This window comes from Danio rerio, chromosome 4, assembly GCF_049306965.1.
Source record: "Danio rerio strain Tuebingen ecotype United States chromosome 4, GRCz12tu, whole genome shotgun sequence".
Lineage (NCBI taxonomy): Eukaryota > Metazoa > Chordata > Actinopteri > Cypriniformes > Danionidae > Danio > Danio rerio.
In genome coordinates this window covers 2086621-2113397 of record NC_133179.1, presented here as the reverse complement: position 1 = coordinate 2113397, position 26777 = coordinate 2086621, and the positions used below count along the sequence as shown (strand labels likewise).

General features: G+C 34.8%; 2 protein-coding genes across 2 annotated transcripts; one reads left to right on the top strand and one right to left on the bottom strand.

The window, feature by feature from the left end:
- The first annotated feature begins 469 nt into the window (after positions 1-469).
- dnajc2 (DnaJ (Hsp40) homolog, subfamily C, member 2) lies at positions 470-15352 on the top strand. The gene is given in 17 exon segments (NM_212811.1): positions 470-625; positions 2170-2360; positions 2633-2708; positions 3209-3307; positions 4054-4195; positions 4267-4347; positions 4457-4522; positions 5120-5211; positions 5872-5993; positions 7078-7227; positions 7504-7592; positions 10158-10227; positions 12498-12679; positions 12771-12871; positions 12949-13059; positions 13189-13349; positions 15200-15352. Coding segments are annotated over 17 exon segments (1857 nt in total). The 5' UTR covers positions 470-570; the 3' UTR covers positions 15269-15352.
- pmpcb (peptidase, mitochondrial processing subunit beta) lies at positions 15293-25531 on the bottom strand. The gene is given in 13 exon segments (NM_001012496.2): positions 15293-15442; positions 16230-16305; positions 17647-17735; positions 17848-17933; positions 18179-18339; positions 19578-19721; positions 20951-21057; positions 21159-21238; positions 21691-21889; positions 22223-22352; positions 22431-22517; positions 24115-24231; positions 25426-25531. Coding segments are annotated over 13 exon segments (1413 nt in total). The 5' UTR covers positions 25507-25531; the 3' UTR covers positions 15293-15386.
- Between the last annotated feature and the right edge of the window lie 1246 nt (positions 25532-26777).

Here is a 26777-nt window from a genome sequence, read left to right as displayed (position 1 = left end):
TCTTTTCATATGTTTTACTGTCCATTCTCACCAGAATGCTGTATTTTGCAGGTTTTTACAGTACTGCTGTGTTAGCCGGGACCTGTTGCTACTAAATAAGCTTATTCCATGTTTGTTCTTACATTAAAACCGTAATAAATAAAAATAGTTTATCTTTTTAAAAGTAATAACATTATTATTCTGGTGAGGAACTGTGATTACCATGGTGAATTTGCATAAAAACTCTGAGATAGTGTGTACAATTTGCTATAAAAATATGAATAAAAAAGTACATACATTTAAAATAAATCTATACAAAATAAACGCATTAAAAATAAACATATATAAATAAATACATTAAAATAAGTAAATAAATAAATAAAACTTTCGGGTAGCGGAACCAAATGTCGCAGCGCCCAGCGCTTCGGAATGTTCCGAGTGTGACACCGAGTGCTCCAGCATACAGCTGTGTGGGCCCATGTGGATCAGGCAGAATTGAGCAGAACAGCAGCTTTAATTCATCCCAAAATAAGCCGATACTTAACGCGAATGCGAGCACTTTAAGTCGTCCGTGTGTCTGAATTAGCGAAAATGTTGACGGAGGCGTTAGAGGGGCAGCTTACGGTGGTTTATAACACCGTCGCCGGTAAGTGTGACAGATATAATAAGATATTGAGTGTGTGTGTGTGTGAGATCTGCAGCATCCCGCTGACACACACTCACAGATTATTATTATTAATAATGTGCTTTTTCTGATTCATTAGCTGTGATTAGACTATTATGCGTTAGTGCTAATTCTGATATGAGGATAATCAGCTAACTTTAATTTTATTTATATAAAGATCAGTAGTGTTACTTAGCATTGGGTTCAGACTGTCTAAATATGCCACAGTAATCATATTAAAAGCATATCTTGCTTTGAATACAGCTGGCATGTATGATTTAATAGTGGATTTGTGTAATTAGTGATTTACTTTGACTTGTATTTCATAGCAGGCTATACTACAGCACATTATTTAATGTGTTCCTCATGATTTCTATTGTTTTGTTTTTCCATACAAACACATATTTCAATTTTTGCTCTTACAACACACATAAAAAGTTGTAACAGTAAAGCATTTACCACTTTGTGATGTCGCACAACACTTAAAAGATGTTTAAGGACTGAAGACACCAAGTGATGAAGTGTTTCAGGTGTAATTTTCTCCCTGTAAACAGGTCTTAAGGTGGGCAACAGTACTGTTTGTTGTCATATTTTGCACTACAATTTGCACCACACATTCTTTATTGGAGACAGGTCAGGACTGCAGGCAGGCCAGTCAAGTACCTAATTAGTCATTAACGCCATTATACAGTTCATGCTGATAATTTGAAGTGCTAGACACTATCTGTAAACATCAGTGTTTTGTATATAAGTAATAGCAGTTAATGTAATGATAATATTGCTTTGTGAGAAGTTTACAAATGTAGAAATATTATTGTTATTAATTAATGTTAAAGTGTAAATATTAATAATGATATCATACAAATCCCTGATGATATTTACTTTAAGTAATTAATAACAAAGAACATATACTGTAAAATGTTTTGGCTCAACTTTGTATTACTTTATAATTTTTTACTTTCTAATTATAATTATATAATTAATTATAATAGTTATAAAATATTATTCTATATAAAAATCATCAACATATGAATCAAATGTTTAGTTATTGTTCAGTGTAAATACATGTATGTAAAAATGAATTGCCCTAATTTCTCTGAATTGTAATATTTTTTTTTTTATACTTGATAACAATTGACATTTTAACACTCACCCTTTATAAATGAATTATATAACGCTACAAAATTATAATACTAATAAAACTGATATAAATGTATAATAATAATAAAGTACACGTTAGGGTTTAGGTGTTTAATCTTATATAAATATATATATTAATATTAATGAATAATATTAATATTATAATTTTAAATTAAATTGTTACTTGTAATTACATCATAATAAATGTATTAAATATAATACAATTTCGGATTTTGAATGCTCAATGGTGAAGAAGTTATTGTTTTAAATTTTGTGTTGTTCCTTTGGATCTTATAATGCAAAATGAAGGGGGGAAATTAACAAAACAGGAATATATTTTCCGTTGTTACAGTGTTGTAAATGTGTGTTTGTTGTGTGTGTGTCAGCCTCAGTGCAGGTTCAGGTGGAGCCGGTCGGCCGCTGGTTCGAGGCTTTTCTGAAGCGCAGGAACAGAAATGTGTCGGCTTCGTTTCAAGAGCTGGAGGAAGAGGAGGAGCTGTCAGAGGAAGAGGAGGATGAAGAGCTTCAGCTGGAGGAGTATCCCATGCTGAAGACACTGGACCCCAAAGACTGGAAGGTGTTTGTTGTTTAGTTTATTTGTATAATGTTTTCACTTTAATTTTTGTCCAGTCAAATGAATAGTGTGGACAGTATATATATATATATACACACAAAGTTATCATGCAGTTATTGCACTATAAATGTAATTATATAAATAGTGTTTGTTTTTTTTTCAAAAAGGTGATATCTATGTGATAGTACATTTTTAATTAAGTGTATTTGTGATAAAGTGTGTGGGTCAGAGACTGTGTGAGCTGAAATCACTGACACACTCCTCTTGCATTACAGAACCAAGATCACTATGCTGTTTTAGGTCTGGCACACGTCAGGTATAAAGCAACGCAGAAACAGATCAAAGCTGCTCGTAAGTTTGACTTTTATATTTCCTCAAATCAAATCTTTGATATTTTGTTATATATTTATTCATTCAAAACAGTGGCGTGATGTATTTGTTAATATAATATGATGATTTATGTTTTAATGATGTGCAAAATTATGTACTGTATTTACCACTGATAGTTATATTTCTTGATCTTATTAATATAATGACACTGAAGACTGAAGTAATGATGCTGAAAATAACAAATAAATGTTGTTATATATATTCTGATTTATATTTTTACATAATTATCGCTCTCTCCTGTCTAATAAAACTATTTATTTTCTTGTTTTTATGCACAAATGATGTAAATATTTCTTGTTTTGGTGTGCAAAGCAAATATTTCTTCTTTTTGTTTGTAAATAATGCAAATATTTTTTGTGCATCAAGCAAATCTTTTTTGGGTTTTTTTTGTGCACAGATAAAGCAACTTTTTCTTGTTTTTGTGCATAAATAAAGCAAATATTTCCTGTTTTTGTGCACAGACAAAGCGATGGTCCTTAAGCATCACCCAGACAAGCGGAAAGCAGCAGGAGAGCAGATTGTGGAAGGCGATAATGATTATTTCACATGCATAACTAAAGGTTTGAGCTCTATAACAAATGAGATGCATGACTTTTTATATGCTTTCTCCATTATCATTGAGGAATATTTAATGCTAATATATAATTTAAAACTAATCTGCAATTTCTACAGACACACTATTGCTGCAATTAATCAGGAAGTCATTTTTACCAACTGTGATCAGATTATATAATCCATGTCATATTGGATGAATTATGTAGAATATATATTGTAATTATATTACAATATATTATATTAGAATATGCATGTATAATATTGTAGAATTTTGTATTGCAAGGGGTTGCATTATGGATGTTATTTATATATATATATATATATATATATATATATATATATATATATATATATATATATATATATATATATATATATATATATATATAGATAGATAGATAGATAGATAGATAGATATATATATATATATAGATAGATATATATAGATATGTATTATTGTAATTGCTTTTCATATATATATACATTTTTTATTTTGTTATATTGTATGGTGAGCTCTGATGTGACATGTGAATTTCCCTTTGGGATTAACAAAGTTTAAACAAACAAACAACAACAGCAAAAGTGTCACCAGGATTTATTCTATCATATGTCTTATCTAATTTATGTTGTCATTTGCTTGTGTTTTTAATTGTATATTTATTAATGAAATGGTTTTGCTGTGAAAATAGCCTTTGTTATATATGTAATATGGCATTCAATAATAAAAATATGTGAATATATATGATTGCAGCAATAGAGATCCTGTCAGATCCAGTGAAGCGGAGAGCGTTTGACAGCGTCGATCCAACGTTTGACAATGCCGTTCCTACAAAAGCAGAAGGCAAAGAAAACTTCTTCGAGGTGTTTGCACCGGTGTTTGAGAGGAACGCCAGGTAAAATAATCAGAGATGAGGGATTAATAGCATTGATATGGCACATTTACTGATGCATTTCTTCCCTTCAGGTGGTCTGTTAAAAAGCACTTCCCCAGTCTGGGAACTATGGAGTCATCGTTTGAAGATGTGGATAATTTCTATTCATTTTGGTGAGTTGAATATTAATAGCATGCATTGATTTTTGAGCCAAAATGATGTGAAGTTCATGCACTCCCCCAAAAAACTAATCATATACTTATTTTCTTTGCCTTTCTAAAGGTACAACTTTGACTCCTGGAGAGAATTTTCCTATTTAGACGAGGAGGAAAAGGAGAAGGCTGAATGGTGAGGAAGTTTCTGCTGTCATGTGTTATTGGTTGAATATTTACTGTACATTGTTATTATAGTTCACACCTTAATACCCTAAACCAGTGGTTCTCAAACCCTTTTTTATCAAGTACCACCTCAGAAAAACAATTGTCTCTTCAAGTACCACTAAAATGAGCAGTATTGAAATACAGTAGCGCAGTGGGCTTAATAAAGCAGCTACAACTCTGCACAGTTCAAATAACCTGGCAGATTATCTCAGAAATATAGGCTATATGTCATATGTGGCATATTATATCCATCATTCTTGATAAATTTTTAAATGTGTGTAGCATGTACAAGACATATTTCATTCCTCCGCATACCACTAAGGGAAGCCTGCGTACCACTAGTGGTACACGTACCACAGTTTAAGAACCACTGCCCTAAACAAACAGCTTAAAAAAAATTATACTGCAGTGAGACTATATATAGATGACATTTTTTACTTTTTTAGAGTTTTATTTATGATATTTACATACTATTATTTATTAAACTGAGTAATATTCACTCTTTGTAATGCTTTTATCTATGCTGATCTGGCAATAAGTAAACAAACTCAAATCTGTCCTTCAGTCGAGATGAGCGGCGCTGGATTGAGAAGCAGAACCGAGCATCTCGAGCACAGAGGAAGAAGGAGGAGATGAACCGGATACGGACCCTTGTTGGTGAGCAGAAGATTATAGGATCAATATCCGCTCTTTTAGGGCTAGACATTATATAGATTCAGCACTGATATGGCAATGTGTGCATCTGCAGCAGTCACAACTCAGGATCTGCAATGTGGAGTTTTACATTTATGGAGCCACAGTTCATAACATGAGATTTGTGGAGTCATTGATGATTTTTTTACTGACATAATGAGAGAAGAATCTGACATAATGGAGCATAACTGTGTCATTTGCATGTGCTTTAAGTCCTGTGACTCTATGAGCATGTCCACACTTTAAAGATCTCCTGGAGATCGACCTTCCTTTAGATTTCAGTTGCAACTCATATCAAACACACCTGCCTGTAATTATCAAGGGAGATCTCCAGGAACCGGCTTGAGCAGCCCTGATCTAAAGCATTCAGGCACAAGAAACAGCATCATTTGTAGCTTGAAAAAATATTTTATTTAATTATTTATACATTAAAGACTATTTTACATTTGGTTATTTAATTTCTGTACCTGAATTCTTACCAAATAGAGATATTTAACCCATCTGGCGAAATTGCATTCATATTGCATGATGTATATATTTCTGAAAAACATTGCAGTGTCAGATTTTTCCGATATCGTGCAACCCTAGCTTTTACTGTGATCGCCTGTGCGTGTGTGTTTGCAGACACGGCCTACAATGCTGACCCGCGGATAAAGAAGTTTAAAGAGGAGGAGAAAGCCAGGAAAGAGTCTGAGAAGAAGGCCAAAGTGGAGGCCAAGAAACGAGAGCAGGAGGAGAAAGAGCGGGTCAGTGCTGACAAACACTTGCTGTTTTTTTGTTATTATCGTTTTTGTAATATTTCTTCAAACTAATAATCGATGTCAAGGGTAATAATCTCAGAATTATGTGTATTTCTCTCTGTTTTTGAAATTGCACACACACATATATATATATATATATATATATATATATATATATATATATATATATATATATATATATATATATATATATATATATATATATACATATATATATATATATATATATATATATATATATATTTCACACACACACACACTTTACAAACAGACAAGACAATTCACATGCGCGCACACTCACAAAAACAAAAATAAAAATTAATGTCCTGTTTTCACTACTCATTGTAAAAAGTGGCTATTAAAAGACTTTTGAACTTTTATGACTTATATATATATATATATATATATATATATATTTATATTTATATATATATATATATATATATATATATATATATATATAAAAGACATTATTAATTTGTTTAAATATAAATAAATTCGTTTTTTTGCATGCACGCAATGTTATTGGACTCTCCAATCGACACACGCAGACTCTCTCTATGGTGCACAGTTAAAAACAATGCTAAATATATGTATATGCACTGCAAAAAATACTTTTCTTACTTAGATTTTTTTTGTCTTGTTTCTAGTCTAAATATATCACAATTCTTAAATCAAGAAGAATTTTCTAGACAAGAAAAACATATTGTCTTGTTTTCAGCAATAATATACCAAAATTAAGTGAGTTTTTTCTTAAAACAAGCAAAATAAACTGCCAATGGGGTCAGCAAAATAATCTTATGTCAAAAGGAAAAACGAGATTATTTTGCTGACCCCATTGGCAGTTTATTTTGCTTGTTTTAAGAAAAAACTCACTTAATATTGGCATATTATTGCTGAAAACAAGACAATATGTTTTGCTTGTCTAGAAAATTCTTCTTGATTTAAGAATTGTGAGATATATAGGCTAGAAACAAGACAAAAAATCTAAGTAAGAAAAGCATTTTTTGCAGTGTGTGATGTGATCATATTTGTCTGTGTGTGTGTGTGTGTGTGTGTGTGTGTGCAGGCACGTCAGCAGCAGGAGGAGGCGGCGCGGCTGCTGAAGGAGCAGCAGGAGGAGGCGGCGCGGCAGGCAGCTCAACAGGCTAAGAAGGAGAAAGAGGCGCAGAAAAAAGCCATTAAGAAAGAGCGGCAGAAACTCCGCATGACCTGCAAGGCAAGAAGCGTTTAGTGTCCACCTTGTACACACATTTTTCACCAGAACAACTGGCAGACCTGCAATTTAAGACAGCACATGCAATTACAATAAACACCAGCAAATGAAGAAAAGGTGTTTGACAGCATACGTGTTGCATTTTCTCACAATGCAAACAAATTAAGATTATTATTGAATATACCTGTAACATAAACATTCTTTGTGAATTTATGCATTAAGTTTTACTGCAAATGTCAGATCTGTAACGCTGGAATTGCTCCTCTCTTATTCCCACAGAGCCAAAACTACTTCACAGACAATGAGGCGGACAGCGTGAGGATGATGGAGGAGGTGGAGAAGCTCTGCGACCGCTTGGAGCTCATCAGGTCAATACACTGCCTCAAAAACACCCAAACATCAAACATGTGATGCTAACTTTAATTCTGCGAGGAATTCATGGTCACACTTTATTTTAATGTACAATTCACACTATTAACAAACCATTAACTCTTTCCCTGCCATTGAAGAAATAACTCGTCCATTAAGAGAAAATGCTTACCAGCCATTGATGTGTGTGTGTGTGTGTGTGTGTGTGTGCATAATATACTATATACATTTAATATTGAACTATTTTTTAGATGTTCTCCAATGCATTTCAAATATGTAGGATTTTTGCTGAAACATTTTATACCCTTTCAAGTGGGTATAAAACATGAACAGATGAGGATAGAATGTTTTGTTTTGTTTGAAAGCAGGGGCTTGGTCCTTTGTTTTGTTGTATATTATGCTCATATATTCCGAGTAGAAACGTTTCTGAGGGTCGTCAAATATAGGTAGAAATCCTCAAAAAGGCAATTCTTGCAGGGAACTACGACTCTCAGCTCAATAAGCTACTAATTAGCTGCTTATTAATAGTTATTAAAGGGTCACGAAACACCAAAACACATGTGTTTTGAGCTGTTGACAGTCGTATATGTGTCCCACACTGCTAAAAACACTATTAGGACGCCTACATTTCACTAAAAAGTGTAAATTGGTTGTTTTTGCGTTATTTCAAGCAAATTCGTACTTCCTGTTTGAAACAAATTTTTGAAGCTGCGTCACGGTCATGACATAATAGTGTGTATTCCAGCGTGCAGACTGGGCGTCTGTGCCAGAGTGTGTCTTATTACGTCTTACAGTGTGCTGCATTAATGCATGAGTAAAGCTTGGTTCAAACCAATCAGCGCGCTCTATTGTGCAACTTCATTAATATTCATTACTGTCACAGTGTTTAGACGACAGAGACGCCACGTTGTGTTGGCAAAACAAGCGTGAAGTGTTGCTTTTATAGTTTGCTGCAGTGAAGTTTTGTTTTCATTTTCTCTCTGTGAGAGCGCAGCTGGAGTCACGTGTGGATTAACAGTGTACGCGACGCTCGACAACAATAACTTGCGTGTCTAAGGATGATTATTGTTTACCTGATAGCTGTTCTCATCTGCAAATGCTGAAATCTGGATTCGCTTGTAGTCTCCTCTTCATAAAGACGCGGCTCTAGTTGCTGGTGATTGTCCTGTCTCTACAGATTTGGTAAGTGAGCGACCAGTGCTCTTTGTTTATTCAGTTTGTTCGTATCGAATTAAGTTAACTATTGCACTGAGTGCAGAAATGTTAGCACCGCATTTAGTGACCAGAATAACACACGCGGCTTTCTGACGCTACCTGCCGTGTGCATCTAAGTTTCCGGGAAATGCAGAGTTTTTTTTTCTCTCATTCGCAGTGCGGTATCAAACATTGCATGAAAAATACACACTTAGAGCAGCTCCTCGAATCAAATATCGCGTTTGTCGCGAGGGGCATGAATGAATTCCCTGAATGAAAGAGCCAAACTGCAGTTAAAGTCCAACATTTAATAATTTGGCAAATAATTCGACTGCAGATGTCCATGTAGGTTAAACATCATCACTTTCTCCTGTCTGTGTGTGTGAGTATTTTGACTCTGAAACTCGTGCGTGCACAAATAGACACTCCCACACCATCCCACTTTTCTTCCTCCGACACTCCCCCCTAAATAGAGCTGGACACGCCCACTTTTCTGACTTTTTCCAAAGTAGAGGTGTGAAAACACCCTGCTGAAACGAGGGGGTTTCATGGCCCTTTAAGGTAGTAGTTGGATGTTGAATAAGATCATACTTTAAGTGTTAATAAACAGTTCATATCTTAATAATAGGCTGGTAATAAGATAGTTGAAAATGGTGTGGATTGTGACTAAAAATAAAGTGTTGCTGAATTGCTTTTATTCAATTTTCTACACCTAATACAGTTTTTAGGACTGTCCAAATACACTTTTAGAGTTTTTAGCATAAACAAATAGTAAAACCTGTCGCAGTATTTTAAAATTCTTCTTTTCACTTATAAAGCTTTGCACAATTCTGCCCCGGCCTATGTCAGCGAGCTTATTAGGCCATATACAGCTTTTAGACTCTTAAGATCCCATGATCAGTTTCTTTTGTCTGTCCCTCGGTCTCGCTGCAAGTCAAAGGGTGATCGAGCTTTCAGTGTTGCGGCCCCAAGGCTCCCTCTGAACATCAGAATCTCTCCTTCTTTGGATGCTTTTAAATCTAACTTAAAGACACATTTTTACTCTCTTGCCTTTGACTGATGCATGCATGTTATTTTTTATTATTTATATTTTAGTATTTTAAATATATTTCATTGTATTTTTAATGCCAGTTATTTTTAGTTTTATTGTCTAGTTTATTTTTTTGTAAAGCTCTTTGGATCAACTACGGTTGTGTAAAATTGTGCTCTGTAAATAAAGTTTGCCTTGCCAGTATACTTTTGCTCGCAATAAAAATAGCCATAGAAGCTGGCACAGCGCTAAACACAAACATCAAAGCGTTGCTTGTGCTGGTAAAGACATTTCTGAAAAGATTGGGAATATTGACTCTTTGTTTTGTTTTTGTTTGTAGTTTGCAGACGCTCAATGAAGCTTTGTCTGCTGGCAATAAAGAGCAGAGTAAAGCAGCTCTGGAGAAACAGGTGAGACACTGCAAACACCTAACCAGTCAGAACGCAGCCTGTATTTGCTGTGTGCAGTTCATCTGTGCATTTATTCAGATATTTGGGGTCAGTAATTTCTGTTTTTGATCGTCTTTCTCTTACTGAAGCTGCATTTATCTTATCAAAAATACCAAAAATTTTTAATATTATTATTACCATTTAAAGTAACAGTTTTTTGTGTTTAGTTTTTAAAATGCCATTTATTCAACTGAATTTATCAATATTTGTTTTTATATGCGTGTTTTAGTGCATGTGTGTGTTTGTGCATGATTTGTGCATGTGTGTATTTGTGCATGTGTGTATTTGTGCATGTGTGTATGTGTATTTGTGTATGTGTGTATTTGTGCATGTTTGTACGTGTTTTTGTGCATGTGTGTATTTGTGCATGAATTGTGTGTATGTTTTTGTGTATGTGTGTATTTGTGCATGTGTGCATTTGTGCATGTGTGTATTTGTGCATGTGTGTGTGTGTTTTTGTGCATGTGTGTATTTGTGCATGAATTGTGTGTATGTTTTTGTGCATGTGTGTGTTTGTGCATGAATGTATGCGTTTTTGTCCATGTATGTGTTTTTGTGCATGTGTGTGTTTGTGCATGAATGAATGTGTTTTTGTGCATGTGTGTATTTGTGCATGAATTTATGTGTTTTTGTGCATGTGTGTATTTGTGCATGAATGTATGTGTTTTTGTGCATGTGTGTATTTGTGCATGAATGTATGTGTTTTTGTGCATGTGTGTATTTGTGCATGAATGTATGTGTTTTTGTGCATGTGTGTATTTGTGCATGAATGTATGTGTTTTTGTGCATGTGTGTATTTGTGCATGAATGTATGTGTTTTTGTGCATGTGTGTATTTGTGCATGAATGTATGTGTTTTTGTGCATGTGTGTATTTGTGCATGAATGTTTGTGTTTTTGTGCATGTGTGTGTTTGTGCATGAATGTTTGTGTTTTTGTGCATGTGTGTGTTTGTGCATGAATGTATGTGTTTTTGTGCATGTGTGTATTTGTGCATAAATGTATGTGTTTTTGTGCATGTGTGTATTTGTGCATGAATGTATGTGTTTTTGTGCATGTGAGTGTTTGTGCATGAATGTATGTGTTTTTGTGCATGTGTGTATTTGTGCATAAATGTATGTGTTTTTGTGCATGTGTGTGTTTGTGCATGAATGTATGTGTTTTTGTGCATGTGTGTATTTGTGCATGAATGTTTGTGTTTTTGTGCATGTGTGTGTTTGTGCATGAATGTATGTGTTTTTGTGCATGTGTGTATTTGTGCATGAATGTTTGTGTTTTTGTGCATGTGTGTGTTTGTGCATGAATGTATGTGTTTTTGTGCATGTGTGTATTTGTGCATGAATGTTTGTGTTTTTGTGCATGTGAGTGTTTGTGCATGAATGTTTGTGTTTTTGTGCATGTGTGTATTTGTGCATGAATGTTTGTGTTTTTGTGCATGTGTGTATTTGTGCATGAATGTTTGTGTTTTTGTGCATGTGTGTATTTGTGCATGAATGTTTGTGTTTTTGTGCATGTGTGTGTTTGTGCATGAATGTATGTGTTTTTGTGCATGTGTGTATTTGTGCATGAATGTTTGTGTTTTTGTGCATGTGTGTATTTGTGCATGAATGTTTGTGTTTTTGTGCATGTGTGTATTTGTGCATGAATGTTTGTGTTTTTGTGCATGTGTGTATTTGTGCATAAATGTATGTGTTTTTGTGCATGTGTGTTTGTGCATGAATGTTTGTGTTTTTGTGCATGTGTGTATTTGTGCATGAATGTTTGTGTTTTTGTGCATGTGTGTGTTTGTGCATGAATGTTTGTGTTTTTGTGCATGTGTGTGTGTTTGTGCATGAATGTATGTGTTTTTGTGCATGTGTGTGTGTTTGTGCATGAATGTATGTGTTTTTGTGCATGTGTGTGTGTTTGTGCATGAATGTATGTGTTTTTGTGCATGTGTGTGTTTGTGCATGAATGTATGTGTTTTTGTGCATGTGTGTGTTTGTGCATGAATGTATGTGTTTTTGTGCATGTGTGTGTGTTTGTGCATGAATGTATGTGTTTTTGTGCATGTGTGTGTTTGTGCATGAATGTATGTGTTTTTGTGCATGTGTGTGTTTGTGCATGAATGTATGTGTTTTTGTGCATGTGTGTGTTTGAGCATCTATGTTTGTTGTGCAAATGTTTGTGTTTGTGTATCTATGCATGTTTGTGTTTGTACATGCATTTATCTGCGTGTTTGTCCATGATGCAGGTGCAGGAGGTGAACATGCAGCTGCAGAAGGAGAAGGATGCAGAGCTGCAGGCTCAGCAGGCAGCGCGTGGCTCTGAACACAGCAGTGCAGCAGGAGGACAAAACAACAGAGGCTGGAGCGAAGAAGACCTGCAGCTGCTCATCAAAGCCGTCAACCTGTTTCCTGCTGGAACAAACGCCAGGTGAGTGCGCGTGTGTGTGACTGCGCTATGTTGATCATGACCCCTGTGTGACCTTCTCTAACACCTGTGTGACCTTCTCTGTGATTGACAGGTGGGAGGTGATCGCTAACTACATGAACCAGCACTCCAGCAGCGGCGTCAGGAGAACCGCCAAAGACGTCATCAATAAAGCCAAAACACTGCAGAAACTGGGTACGTCATCAGCTGTGTGTGTTAGTGTGCGTATGTGTTTGTGTGAGTGTTCTTCATTTGCTTTATTTTCATTTTAGATCCGCACCAGAAAGATGAGATTAACCGAAAGGCCTTTGAGAAGTTTAAGAAGGAGCATTCAGCCGTTCCTCCCACTGTAGACAACGCCATGCCGTCAGAGCGATTCGATGGTGAGACGTTACTTTATTAATCGTGTATATATAGTATACATTCACTATATTTAGTGGCTATTTATTTAGATATATTATGCATCCAGCACACACACGTCCGTCATTGTGAACACACACACATTTGTGCAGCTGTAGGTGCAGACTCGAACGCTGCCGCCTGGACCACAGAGGAGCAGAAGCTTCTGGAACAGGCTCTGAAAACCTACCCGGTGAGCACGGCCGAGCGCTGGGAGAGGATCTCTGAGGCGGTGCCCGGACGCTCCAAGAAAGACTGCATGAAGAGATATAAAGTGAGCAGATCCAGCCTTCAGCATCATTTACAGCACACTGCATTGCAAATATTCAGGGCAGAAGTTTGCACACTAAATTAGATATTCAATATAGATGTCTGCACGATAAAAAGGAGGAAGTGATTTTTTTTGCATCAAAATGTAGATATACAGGGAAGACTTATACGTACTAAAATGTACATTTTTGCACTAAATTTAATATTCAGGGTAGATTTTTGCACACTAAGTGGTAGTTTTGTTTGCGTACTAAGATGCATACTTTTTGCTGACTAAAATGCAGATTTTCAGAGTAGACATTTGCATGCTAAAATGCAGATTTTCAGAGTAGACATTTGCATGCTAAAATGTAGATTTTTGCACACTAAATTAGATATTTAGGTTAAAAAAAAATTTTAGCATACCAAAATATTTTTTTTCACACTAAAATGCAGATATCCAGGGTAGATTTTTGCACACTACAGTGTATTTTTTTCTTTTTATATTCTTTTTATATTATTTTATATTATATTTTATATTCAGGGTATTTTTTACTGGACAAGTTCTTGGAAAAAAACTCAGCATGGAGGTTAGTTGAGTAAAACACTGCATTATGAAGCTTTGTGAATCAGTGATGGAAGATTCATGGTAATGAACCGCTCTTTTTAACTGGATCTTCTTAGTGTTTGGTCAGTTCACCAAATCAAACTGAATTATTTGCATCTCTAGTATGCACTTACAAATTACTTACTTTTTAACATACCTGATACTAGGCATGGGACGATAACCAGTTTTAAGGGTGTAAAAACCACAAAAATATTAATCATTGAATTTAATAGTAATGAATTCTACAGTACATGACACTGCAGCACAGTACAGCGCGATCCAAATATTTTTTGCACACTGTAATGTATATTTGCTGCGCACTAAAATGTAGATATTTATAGTAGACATTTGCACACTAAATTAGATACTCAGGTTAGTTTATTTGCACACTAAAATATAGATTTTGCACTCTGTATATCAAGGGTAGATTTTTTTCACACTGAAATTTAGATTTTCACACTGAAATGTTGATGTCTTGCGCACTAAAATGTAGATATTTAGGGTAGACATTTGCACACTAAAATGTAGATTTCTGCATCTAAATTCGATATTCAGGTTAGTTTCTTTTGCACACTAAAATGTGGATTTTGCACTATTTATCAAGGGTAGATATTTTTCACACTGAAATGTTGATTTTGCACACTGAAATGTTGATTTTTGCACACAATGTAGATATTTAGGTTAGACACTTGCACACTAAGATCATACTTTAAATCCTCCAAAATTCTCCATTTTCTGCATGATTGTGTTTACATGCAGTAACAAAAGTAGAATTAAAATGGTGCAAATATATTATTAAATTATTCCAGTTAGTTGTAGTAATAAATATATCTAACACGCAATAATTCGAGCTGATACCAAGAGCATACGACAGAAAAATGACAATAGGAATTGTCAAATAAGTTAGCGTTAAAATAGTGACAAGTAAATAGTAAATACTGATAATCATTATTTATAAATGAAATGTATATTACAATATTGTGCCACACAGTTGTTCCATAATTTTATTTGTATTATGTAGCATTTTGTTTAAATTATTTATATTTATTAATACTTATATTTCATATTGATCTAAACATGAAATGATTTGATATAAATGCATTTCCTCTTCCTGGTCAGCCTGCATGTACTATAATAAGAGTGTTACAGATAGATTATTATTGTTTTCTTTAATTCATTGTTATTCATATTTAAATTAAAAACACTATTAAATAATAAACAACACATAAAAATATCAGAAATGTATATTTTTTCCTCTGTTCCTGCAGGAGCTGGTGGAGATGATAAAGGCTAAGAAAGCGGCACAGGAACAGGTCGCTGCTAAAAACAAAAAATGACAAAACACACACACACACACAACCTGGTCTTTTAACTTTATTTGTGTTGTTCTTTATTTTATAATAAAATAAACATGGAAAAAAGCAGATCTGGAGCTCTGTGGCCTGTGTTGAGTGTTTACCAGCACATGCCATTGCGGATGCTGTTATAATCCAGCAGCTGCTCGATGGGTCCTGCAGACGGTCAATAATTGGTGTGTTTAATTAGGGAGAATATCAAACACTTCATTACTACCAGTGTTGGGTTAACAGATAAGTCATATATTACAATCTTAAGCCTATCTTAATATTTTAAAGAAGGCAAACATAACATAACACACACTTTCACATTACTATCCTTAAAAAAGTAACTGATATTACAACCATACACCAATCTCAATCTTTAAAAACTGGCAGAAATATTATAAAATATACTTTCACATTACTTTTATTTAAAAAGTAACACATTTAGTCACTTTTTCCATTTAAAAATGGACTTAAGATTGTGATGTTATGACCTTTTTTTAACATTCTCGATTGTTTTTAAAGGAGAATGAACAGAACAAAGAGTTAAATTCAATTTATTTGTACACCAATAACAATGTAACACTAAAATAAGAGTCCATTAGTTTATTTATTTACTAACATCAACAAACAACGGATAATAGAGAATTTAATCATGCAGGTTAATATTTAAGTTGTTGATTGTTAGTTCATGTTAACTCGTTGTGCATTATCTAGCGCTGTTAATAATGCATTAGTAAATGTTAAACTATAATTAATGCATGCTGTTCAAGATTGTTCAAGTTAGTAAATGCATGAACTAATGGACCATTATTTCAAAGTGTTACCCAAATTACTATATCATCCTTTTACATCTGAACTATTTACTCTGTCTGAGTAACAAGAAAAAAGTAATATATTATATTTAAAAGTCTGTTAACCCAACACTGAAGAGCACAGAGTGAAGACGTCCACTTACCCACAGCTGCAATAGCAGGAGCTTTATTATAGATGTATTTCAGACACACGTCCTTTATAGTCGTGGCGTTAATGGCCTGAGGAAAGAAATGGGCAGATTTAAGCTGGATTTGGACACACACTGGCTCTCATTCACTTGTAATCAGTAACTAATACTAATTTTTAACTGAGAATAAGTCTATTTTTAATATTTCTAACGAAAACTTTCTGCTTAATTCACAAATCGTGCACATGTGCTTGAGTTAATATAGTGAACATGAATTGTTTTCAGAAAGCGTCCTTGTGCACTATATTACTCATTTGCATAATACACGCCCACATTACATTTACATTTAGTCATTTAGCAGACGCTTTTATCCAAAGCGACTTACAAATGAGGACAAGGAAGCAATTTACACAACTATAAGAGCAACAATGAATAAGTGCTGTAGGCAAGTTTCAGGTGTGTAAAGTGTAAGAAGTAAAACATTAGTAATTTTTTTTGTAGTTAGTGGAGGAGTTAGAGAGGGAATTGCAGATTAGGAAGTGGAGACTAAATAGTTGAGTTTTTAGTGGTTTCTTGAAGACAGCGAGTGACTCTGCTGTACTGATGCAGTTAGGGAGTTCATTCCACCAACTGGGCAGATTGAACGCGAGAGTTCGGGAAAGTGATTTCTTCCCTCTTTGGGATGGAACCACGAGGCGACGTTCATTCACTGAACGCAAGTTTCTGGAGGGCACATACATCTGCAGAAGTGAGAGCAGATAAGAAGGAGCAAAGCCAGAAGTCGCTTTGTAAGCAAACATCAGAGCTTTGAATCTGATGCGAGCAGCAACTGGCAGCCAGTGCAAACGGATGAGCAGCGGAGTGACATGTGCTCTTTTAGGTTCATTAAAGACCACTCGTGCTGCTGCGTTCTGAAGAGGTTTGATAGAGTTAGCTGGAAGCCCGGCTAGTAGAGAGTTGCAATAGTCCAGTCTGCACATTAGCTCCATATAAGGGCAGAAATCGACAGAGATAATTATAAGAAGTCAAATTATGAATTAGGAAGAGACAATTATGGCACCCAAACAAACAGTAATAGAGTTTATTTTTGATGTCGGCTGCTTTCAGTTCTGAAAAGGCGAGGTGAAACACTGCATTTTTGTTGACTTTAGATAAGAGCTTTTTTTTATAATCCAAAACACTTGATGCCAATAGAAAACCATTTAAAAGGCACCTCTTAGCTTAATCTCATTATATATAAGGTTTTTTTAATCGTGCATGGATGATTATTGTGTATTTGTTGTTATAGATTTTTTTTTTTTTGTAGATGTTAGTATGATTGTTTTGATGAATCATGATTTATTTTTGAAACATCTGTCCGTACGTGCATTTTTGCATTTCGTGCATTTTCGTGCATTTATTTTTCTAAAGAGAGAATCAAATGTTTACGCACGTCTATTCTGGCCTCGAGCTCGTGCAGAGGAATCCTGCGACTGTAGCACAGCATCTGACGCCCGATGTCCTCACAGATGGGTGTGGATCCTGCACACACATGCATCACACAGCGTCACACACACACATCATATGTGAGCACGCACACTTCACACATCTCTACACAGACAGATGCACACAGACACACTGATCTGGCACTGACCGTCCAGGTGAAGCAGCATGTTGGTCTTCAGCAGGTTCTTGGCTCTGTTCACTTCACTTTCAGTCACACTCGTGCACAGAGACTTCCTGAAAGCAAACGTGTGTTCATTACCGGAAATGATCGGCCCTCGTTTGTGTCAAATTTTTTATTATTTTACAAACAACGAAGAGTTTTTTTTCTTCAACATTTTCAAACCGTAGCTTCATTAAATCATTTCTAATGGCTGATTGCTTTTGTCTTTGCCATGATGACAGTAAATAATATTTGACTAGATATTTAAGAGCTTATAAAATATTCCTGAACTCGCAGAACTCTGAGGTTCACTTCTCACCATTCCAGCTGAGTGAATCGGATCATGTCGTGGACGGTTCCCGGCTCACACACCATGTAAAGCCCCCACAGGCCTGTGTCTGTGTAGCAGGTGTTGAAGGACTGGAAGCTGTGGCACAGGTTCCCCTGGCAGGACATCTGGGCCAGTTTACTGGACAAGTTCTGCAAAAAAAAAAACTTGCTTTGGTTAGCTGAGCGAACACTGCGTTATGAAGCTTTGTGAATCAGTGATGGACGATACACGAATGAATCATTGTTTTTAACCAGATCTTCAGTGTTTGGTCAGTTCACCAAATCAAACTGTTTAAACCAGGGGTCACCAATCTCGGTCCTGGAGGTTCGGTGTCCCTGCAGGGTTTAGCTCCAACTTGCCTCAACACACCTGCCTGGATGTTTCAGGTATACCTAGTAAGACCTTGATTAGCTTGTTCAGGTGTGTTTGATTAGGGTTGGAGCTAAAATCTGCAGGACACCGGCCCTCCAGGAACAAGTTTGGTGATCCCTGGTTTAAACAGTTTGCATCTCCAGTAAGCACTTATCCACAAATTACTTAGGGCCTACTCACACTATGCCATCCGTACCATGCCCAGACCCGTTTACCGGATCAGGAAGTGTGAGTGCGCTGAATCGGGCTCAAGCTCAGTTCACCTGGCCGGCCCTGGCCCGGTTGGAAGAGGTGGGCCTGAGCGCGGTTCACTTGGGCCCGAAACTGAAAGCTAGACGTGATTTTAAGGGACTGTTTGATATGATTTATTAATCATTCTTACTGTTCAGTAAACGCAAACTGCCGTAGTTTATTAAAGACGCAAACCCCTCACTGCACGACAGCTGCACCTTCAGCAGACCTCCTCATTCCTGCAGCACGAGAGCTTTATGATTATGAGCGCCAAAAGTGGCGGATCTGTTTGGTGAAATATCTGACTGCGTTTCACCGCATCTCTAAGGACTGTTTGGCGAAATATCTGACTGCATGTCACTGCATATCAAACCACTGAAACGATATAACTACAGAAATCTCCACTGTGCTGCTGATTGACAGTGCTTCTCACTGAACAGTGCAGCAGCGATGACATAAGCGTGCCGAGGCCCGATTGTGGAGTGAGTGCGGGCCGTCGGGGGAGACGGGAGGGGGGACAAGCGTGCTTTGGCCCGGTTTGAGGCAACTGTATCTAGTGTGAGTCTGGCCTTACTCTTTAACATGCCTGATACTAGGCATGAGACGACTATTATGTTCAAAAATGTGTTTTCTCTCTGTTAAACAACACTTGAGAAATGTAAATGTTTTAATAAAAATTTCACAGTAGGTTGAATAATTAAAAAACCCTTAATGGCGTAATTTAGTTCTTCAGAATAATTTTCAGCACATTGAGTCTCTATTCAGCATTGAGTGAAGATCTCACCATTCCTCCGCCGAGCGAGCGGTCCCAGTTCCCGATCAGTGTGTTTGCCACCATCAGAGGAATGGTGTCTGGATGAGACCAGCCGACCGCCTCCACGGCCACTGCGATATGAGCCAGAGGCATCTTATCATCACGCACACGAATCTGGAGAAAACACGCGGTAAGACTTTTAAAAATCTTAACTTGCTTCAAAGTTTTATTGTATAAAAAAAAAAAAAGTTGATTAGAAGTGCATTACTGTAACGCTTGATTTTGTCCATTAGTGCTGTTTAATGATCATGACTACATCCTTCAAAATAAAAGTTTGTATTTACATATTGTGCATGTATTGTGTAAATTTAATATGTATATAAATGCAGATGCATACATTTATATATCTTTTTATTATATTTTTATTAAAATAAATATAAATTACAAATAAACATTGTACATGTTTTATTTTTATAAATAAAAAATTGTGCGTGTGTGTATATATGTGTGTGTGTGTATATATATATATATATATAAACAAAATTCTATACATGTAATCATGGATACAAGATAAATATACACAGTACACAAAATTATGTAAACTGACTTTTATTTTGTATTTGATTAATGATTTATCAGCACTAATGTCAAAGTAAATATATGCATATTTTTCATCATTTTATATTCTAACAAAGTAAGTTTCAAGCTCGATTAAAAAATGTGTACAAAAATTTTTCACTCAGAAATGTCTGGTAAATTTCACTAATGGTAAATGCGTACACACTAAATTACACCTGGTTGATTGATCTATTTGTTTTAATCGTAAACTGTGTTGTCAGATCTAATCTGCTTAAAGTTACTAAGGCAAAAAGATAAGACTAAATAAATAAATACATATACATGCATACAGTGCACTGCTCAGCATAAATGAGTCAAATTCATATTTTTATCCATCTCTCAGAGAATATAGGCGATGTATTTTGGTGCATTTAAACAAAACAGATTTGATGAACAAATATATTTATTAAAATAATATTTTAGTCAAACATCCTTAGAAATAGAAAGATAATACATTTAAATTGAAGCCAGACAGACAGACATTTTTTGTTTAACTTGATTTTTTTCTCTTTTTTTAATTTTTATTTAATATTTTTCCCTAACATTTACATTTGGGAGTACAAATTTTTAGACCGTTATCATAAGTTACTTTGCTAGATTGGCTCCAGATCTAATCTAATGTATATGCACAAATAATATATATATATATATATATATATATATATATATATATATATATATATATATATATATATATATATATATATATATATATATCTTTTGATTTGATGTAAATCCTATTTGAAGCAGTGTGTGTATATGTCTTTATTTATTAGTATATTTACCTCGCTCCCGGTGAAATGGCAGGGCAGTAAAGCTTCTCCACTGTATCTGGCCGGCAGCTTTCCAAAGTGATATTTGGCCAAATCGATGAGCTGATTATGTGACACTCCTGAAAGACAGGACAGAAACACATGCTGAAATCTCATCCACAAGTAAAGCAAGTGATTTATTCAGTCGTGTGGACAAGAACAGGCTTTTCTGTAGCTGCACCTCCGGCTGCTGCTAATACGATTCTGGGCCCTTTGTAGTGTGTTGTAATGTATTCAACCAGATCCCCACGATTTATAGTTCTGCAAAACAACAACAACATCAGATCATAGCACATCAAGTAAAAACGACTGGTGCTGACTGAAGTGCTTTCCAATAAAACACACAGGCAGAAGAAGCAAACCATGTAAACACAGGAAAAGATATTGATGTGAAAGGTCAAAGAACATTGAAAGCCACAGAGAAAAGGTTTGTTTTCAAAGCAGATGTAAATATTGACAACGTATGGGCGGATATAATATAAGATGCACTAATTAGACACTTAAATACAAATAGCAACTGCATTTTGAAAGCAATTCTATATTTAACTGGTAGCCAGATATTTGTATTTATATCTAAATGCAGGTAAAATATAAAGTAATGAACATCAGAACTGCCGCCTTAAACCAAAAGTGCTATAAATAAAATAGTGAACACTGAAATTATGTCATGTCATTTTCATCCGCTTAGAAATTAAAGTATTTGATGTTCATACTTGATGTTCTCCGTAGGGCCCAGGATGGTTCTCCCGAGAGGTGTCTCCTGATAGGCTGTCGCGTGCAGGTAATCAAACACCACTTCCTGCAGGTTGGTTTCCACTTCCTGCATCTCTCTGAGAATCACTCCTCTCTCCCGCTCGATCTCGGCTTCTCCCAGAGTGCTGTTCTGGATGATGTCCGCCAGGATCTCCACCGCTTTACAGCACACACATAATGCAAAATCAACCACATCTAAATACTCACAGTTTGGATGAACTAACACCTTAATGTAGTTTGATTTAATTATAATAGTCAATGGATAGCAAATGATTGAACTTACACTTAGAAACGCACATAAAGGAAAACAGGACTGATGTAAGCTTGATTTTAATCTGCAGGGTCTATAGTGGACTCATTTCCACAGCGTAATGCATCTTGAGTGCTTTCAGAAGAGCTGCTTTACTCATACTCTGAGTAGTGATGCTTTTACTTTACTTGCTCTACATGTTTTGGCAAGTTATGCTATGATGAGTATAATTGTTTGTTTACCTCGAGGCAGATCTTTGGAGAAAGCTTTAGCGTAATACACCGTCTGCTCTCTGGAGGTGTACGCGTTCAGATGAGCTCCCATATTCTCGATCTCCAGCTCCAGGTCCAGCTGAGACCTCTTTCTGGTGCCCTAAACGTGCATTTAAAAACCCGGTTTAACGTCTGAACCAAACCTTTTCGTATTAAGACAAATAATTTGTTCTCATACCTTAAATGCCATGTGCTCCAGGAAGTGCGCTGTGCCATTATTATGCTCATTTTCATAGCGACTCCCAGCATCAATCCACAGACCAACCTGGATCATGTGATCACAATTAATACTCTGATAAGTCAGCATTGACTCGCTGGGCATTAAACTCAATGAATGTTTTGTTTTATGCATTCGCTTTTACTTTATATTATTTAATCTTATTATTATTTACTTTTATTGGTCTGAGCTTGCAATTTATATCTAATATTTATTATAGAAATGCAGTTTATTAATCACTGCAAGGTGAGTTCTGTATATAACTGGGTGAAATATTTTGGTATTATTTCTGCTTCGTAATCTTTAATGAAAGACATTTACAATGTTTACGTTTTAGAAATGTCCAGTAGATTAATCATATAAAACTACTCTAATTAAACTGAAAACATTACAATAAATGCTAATTTAAAAAATGGCAAGATGTTTTATAATGCTATACGTGTATGGCTCAAAATTATACATTTTTCCTTTATGTTAAAATTTATTAGATACCAAACTCTGCATTTTTATTAGTAATAGATGCATTGCTAAGAAGCTTATTTGGACCATTTTTAAGGTGATTTTTCTTAATTTTTTTAACCCTCAGATTCCAGATATTAATATTTAAATATTGTCCTATTCCAACAAACCATGCATCAATAGAAAGCTTATTAGTTCAGCTTTCAGATGATGCATGAATCTCAATTTCTCTGGGGTCGGTTATTTTTACTTCTGCTGTGGTTATTTCTGACATAAGCTCCTTCCACAATTGTGGCCCCTCAGAGACACTCATGTCCCGGTCGGACAATTTTCAGGAAATCACCCCTAAAAAAATAGTCCCCCTAATTTTAAGTTTAAATTAGAATTTAATTAGAATTTACATATATCATGGCAAAATCATTAGATATCCATGAAGATATTCTGTACATTTCCTAAAACTCTAAATATTTGATTAGTAATAGATGCATTGCTAAGATGCTAATTTGGACTATTTTAAAGGCGATTTTTCTCAATATTTAGATTTTTTTAAACCTTCAGATAACAGATATTGATATCCAAATATTGTCTCATCCTAACAAACCATACATCAATGGAAAGCTTATTTATTTGGCTTTCAGATGATGCATAAATCTCAATTTCTGAACACTGATGGGGTGCTGGCTCACATATCTTACTTCTGCTATGGTTATTTCTGACATGGGCTCCCCCCACTCTGGTGGCCCCTATGAGATACTTGCGTCCCAGTCAGACACTTATGCCTTTCAAGAAAAAGCACGCTTAAAAAAAAGAGGTAAAGTTGGTTTTATATTTGCACATTTAGAGTTTCTCCTTAATAATATAATTTCAGAAACGCATTGTTTGCGAATTCTGAATAGGGAAATAACATTATAGCTATCTGTGTACAACATTGTTCACAGTCTTCTAGATAGTGCTAATGTTGTTTTTAACTCGTACTTGCACGCGATTTCAAACCCGATATTCAAGGTAGCGTGGTAAACAATATAGAGACAGTGTCACATGTATTCACTGTCCTAAAATGAACGAATGTGTGAATATAAAACCAGCTTTACCTCAATTAAAAAAACCTCATGTCCCCTCATATTAGGTTTAAATAATCCACTTCATAAGACACCAGAGATTGACATAGCTGTGATGGTGAGTTTACCGTGCATGTGGATAGTCCAGAGTCTTCAGAAGCCACCCTTAGCCCATTATCAAGGGTCGTGAGCTTCGTTTCTGGTACATTTAAAACCACCTGATTGACAGCCGGAGCAGACACACTCTGAAACACACATACACACACACACACACACAGATGAAGTCAGAATTGTTCGCCCTCCGGTGAATTTATTTATTTATTTATTTTTTTTAAATATTGCTGAAATATTGTTTACCAGAGCAAGGAATTTTTTACAGTATTTCCTATAATATTTTTTCTTCCCCAAAAAATATTATAGGAAATCATCAATTATCAAGAGTAGTGAGCTTCGTCTTAAAAGTCTTTATTTCGGCTAGAATAAAAGCAGTTCTTAATTTTAAAACAATTTCAAGGTCAATATTATTAGCCCCCTTACACGATATATAGTTGTCATGGTCTACAGAACAAACCCCTGTTATACAATGACTTGCCCAATAACCCTAACTTTAACCTAATTAACCTAGTTAAGCCTTTAAATGTCACTTTAAGCTGAATACTAGTATCTTGAAAAATATCTAGTCATTATTATAATTTTTTTATTATTTACTGTCATCATGGCAAAGATTAAATAAATCAGTTATTAGAAATAAGTTATTAAAACTATTATGATTAGAAATGTGCTGAAAAAATCTGGGAAAAATATACAAGAGGGCTAATAATTAAGCAGATTCAAAAACTGTACATACCACAGTAAACCATGTGTTTTAACATAATCAAACATTCATTAAAGATCTCGGATTTATCAACACTTCTGTGTTCTATTGTTATCATTTCACATACAAACACAAAAATATCAATATCCTAAGTCATCTCACGTGTTAACTTTATTTTGTATTGATATTGATTTCTACATATCTTCTGTGAAAATGTTGAAAAGCGTTAAAAATATTTAACAAACACTTTTTATTCCTCTGATAATCTGTAAAATAATCAGTGATTTATTGGCACACTATGATGTTTACTGTGTTTTATGTTGTTGTTTTTGTATTTTTCTGTATGTTTCTGTCATTTTAAATCAATAAAGGTAAACCACACGGCATAAGCACTGAGCCGGACATCAGCAATAAATAGTGAAATCATTCTGAGATAATAGTATTAACAAATATCCTAGCAAAGTAATCAATGTCACATTATTACTGTCGTTATGTAACGCTTTCATCATCTGGTCCAGCTTATGCTAACCCCAATATCCTAACTTGTTTTAATAACTGCCAGGACATCGTTCTTAATATTTTAGCAGTTGTCAATCATATAAGTGACGTGATTGTAATGTCTTACCCTGTTGATGACCTTTGTGTTGAATAAGTTCTTTATAAAGTGTCTCCCGGCTGTGCCGAAACGCTGCATGGAGGCCGCCATGCTGTTTACTGACTGTAGGACGCAGGAGGAAGAGCGAGCTCCGATTGGACTAAAAGACAGCTACGTCATGCGTTTTTCAGCGTGGCTGCAGACCAACTGAGGTATTTTTGCATTTTTTATTCTCAAGTGTTTACTCCTCCTTGTGGAGAACTGTTCAACTGTGGCTATAATGGGTATTTAACAATTTTTAATTTTATATTTAATGTAATTTAGCAGAAACGTAAATAACAATATGCCGAGAAAGCTGCACGTTTGAACAGCACAGTGTTTACATTTAGAGTTTTTTGCAGTATTGTATGATGTTAAAATAGTTTATATTTTATTACTATTTATTTTATATTTCTATTGTTTATCTAGATGTTATATATTAAAGAAAATAATATATATAATAACATATATATATATATATATATATATATATATATATATACATACATACATACATATATACATATATATATATATATATATACATACATACATATATACATATATATATATATACACACACACATACATACATACATATATATACATATATATACACACACACACATATATATATATATATATACACACACACACACATATATATATATATACATACATACATCTATATATATATCTATCTATATATATATATATATATATATATATATATATACACACACACATACATACATACATATATACATATACACACACACATATACATATATATATATAGCTTAAAAATATTTACTATTTTCCCAAGTGTATATAACTACTACTGTAAGAAGATATCAGAGTTCGGTTCATACTTTCAGTATGTTGTTTATATAAAATGAGCCTGCTCCCTAGCAGGTTTGAGCTATCGGAACTGTTGCTATGACAACAATTTTCAGATCAGTTTTGAAGAATTAAACGATCCTTGATCATATCAAATCGTCAATAACCAAACCCAGCTAAACTGGAGTCATCCATGTGCGAATAACGGACCGCTAGCAACAACCAGTACAGCAAAGAAACAGCAACATGACAGCAACAGCAAGTTAGAAGGCTTAAAGAGAATGTCTGTTTCTAATGTATTGGAAGCAGATATTTACGTAGGAACAACACAACAACAAAATGAAGTGATGTTTAACACAATTTGCCGTCAGTTTAACAAGTCAACCACCTTTTATTAATAGATTTTGAACTGCAAAAAACCTGCACATTTTCCATACTGCTCTTTTTGTTTGCATAACACTTTGAATTTTGCTCATTATTTATTAAAGCATCTTTAAGTATTG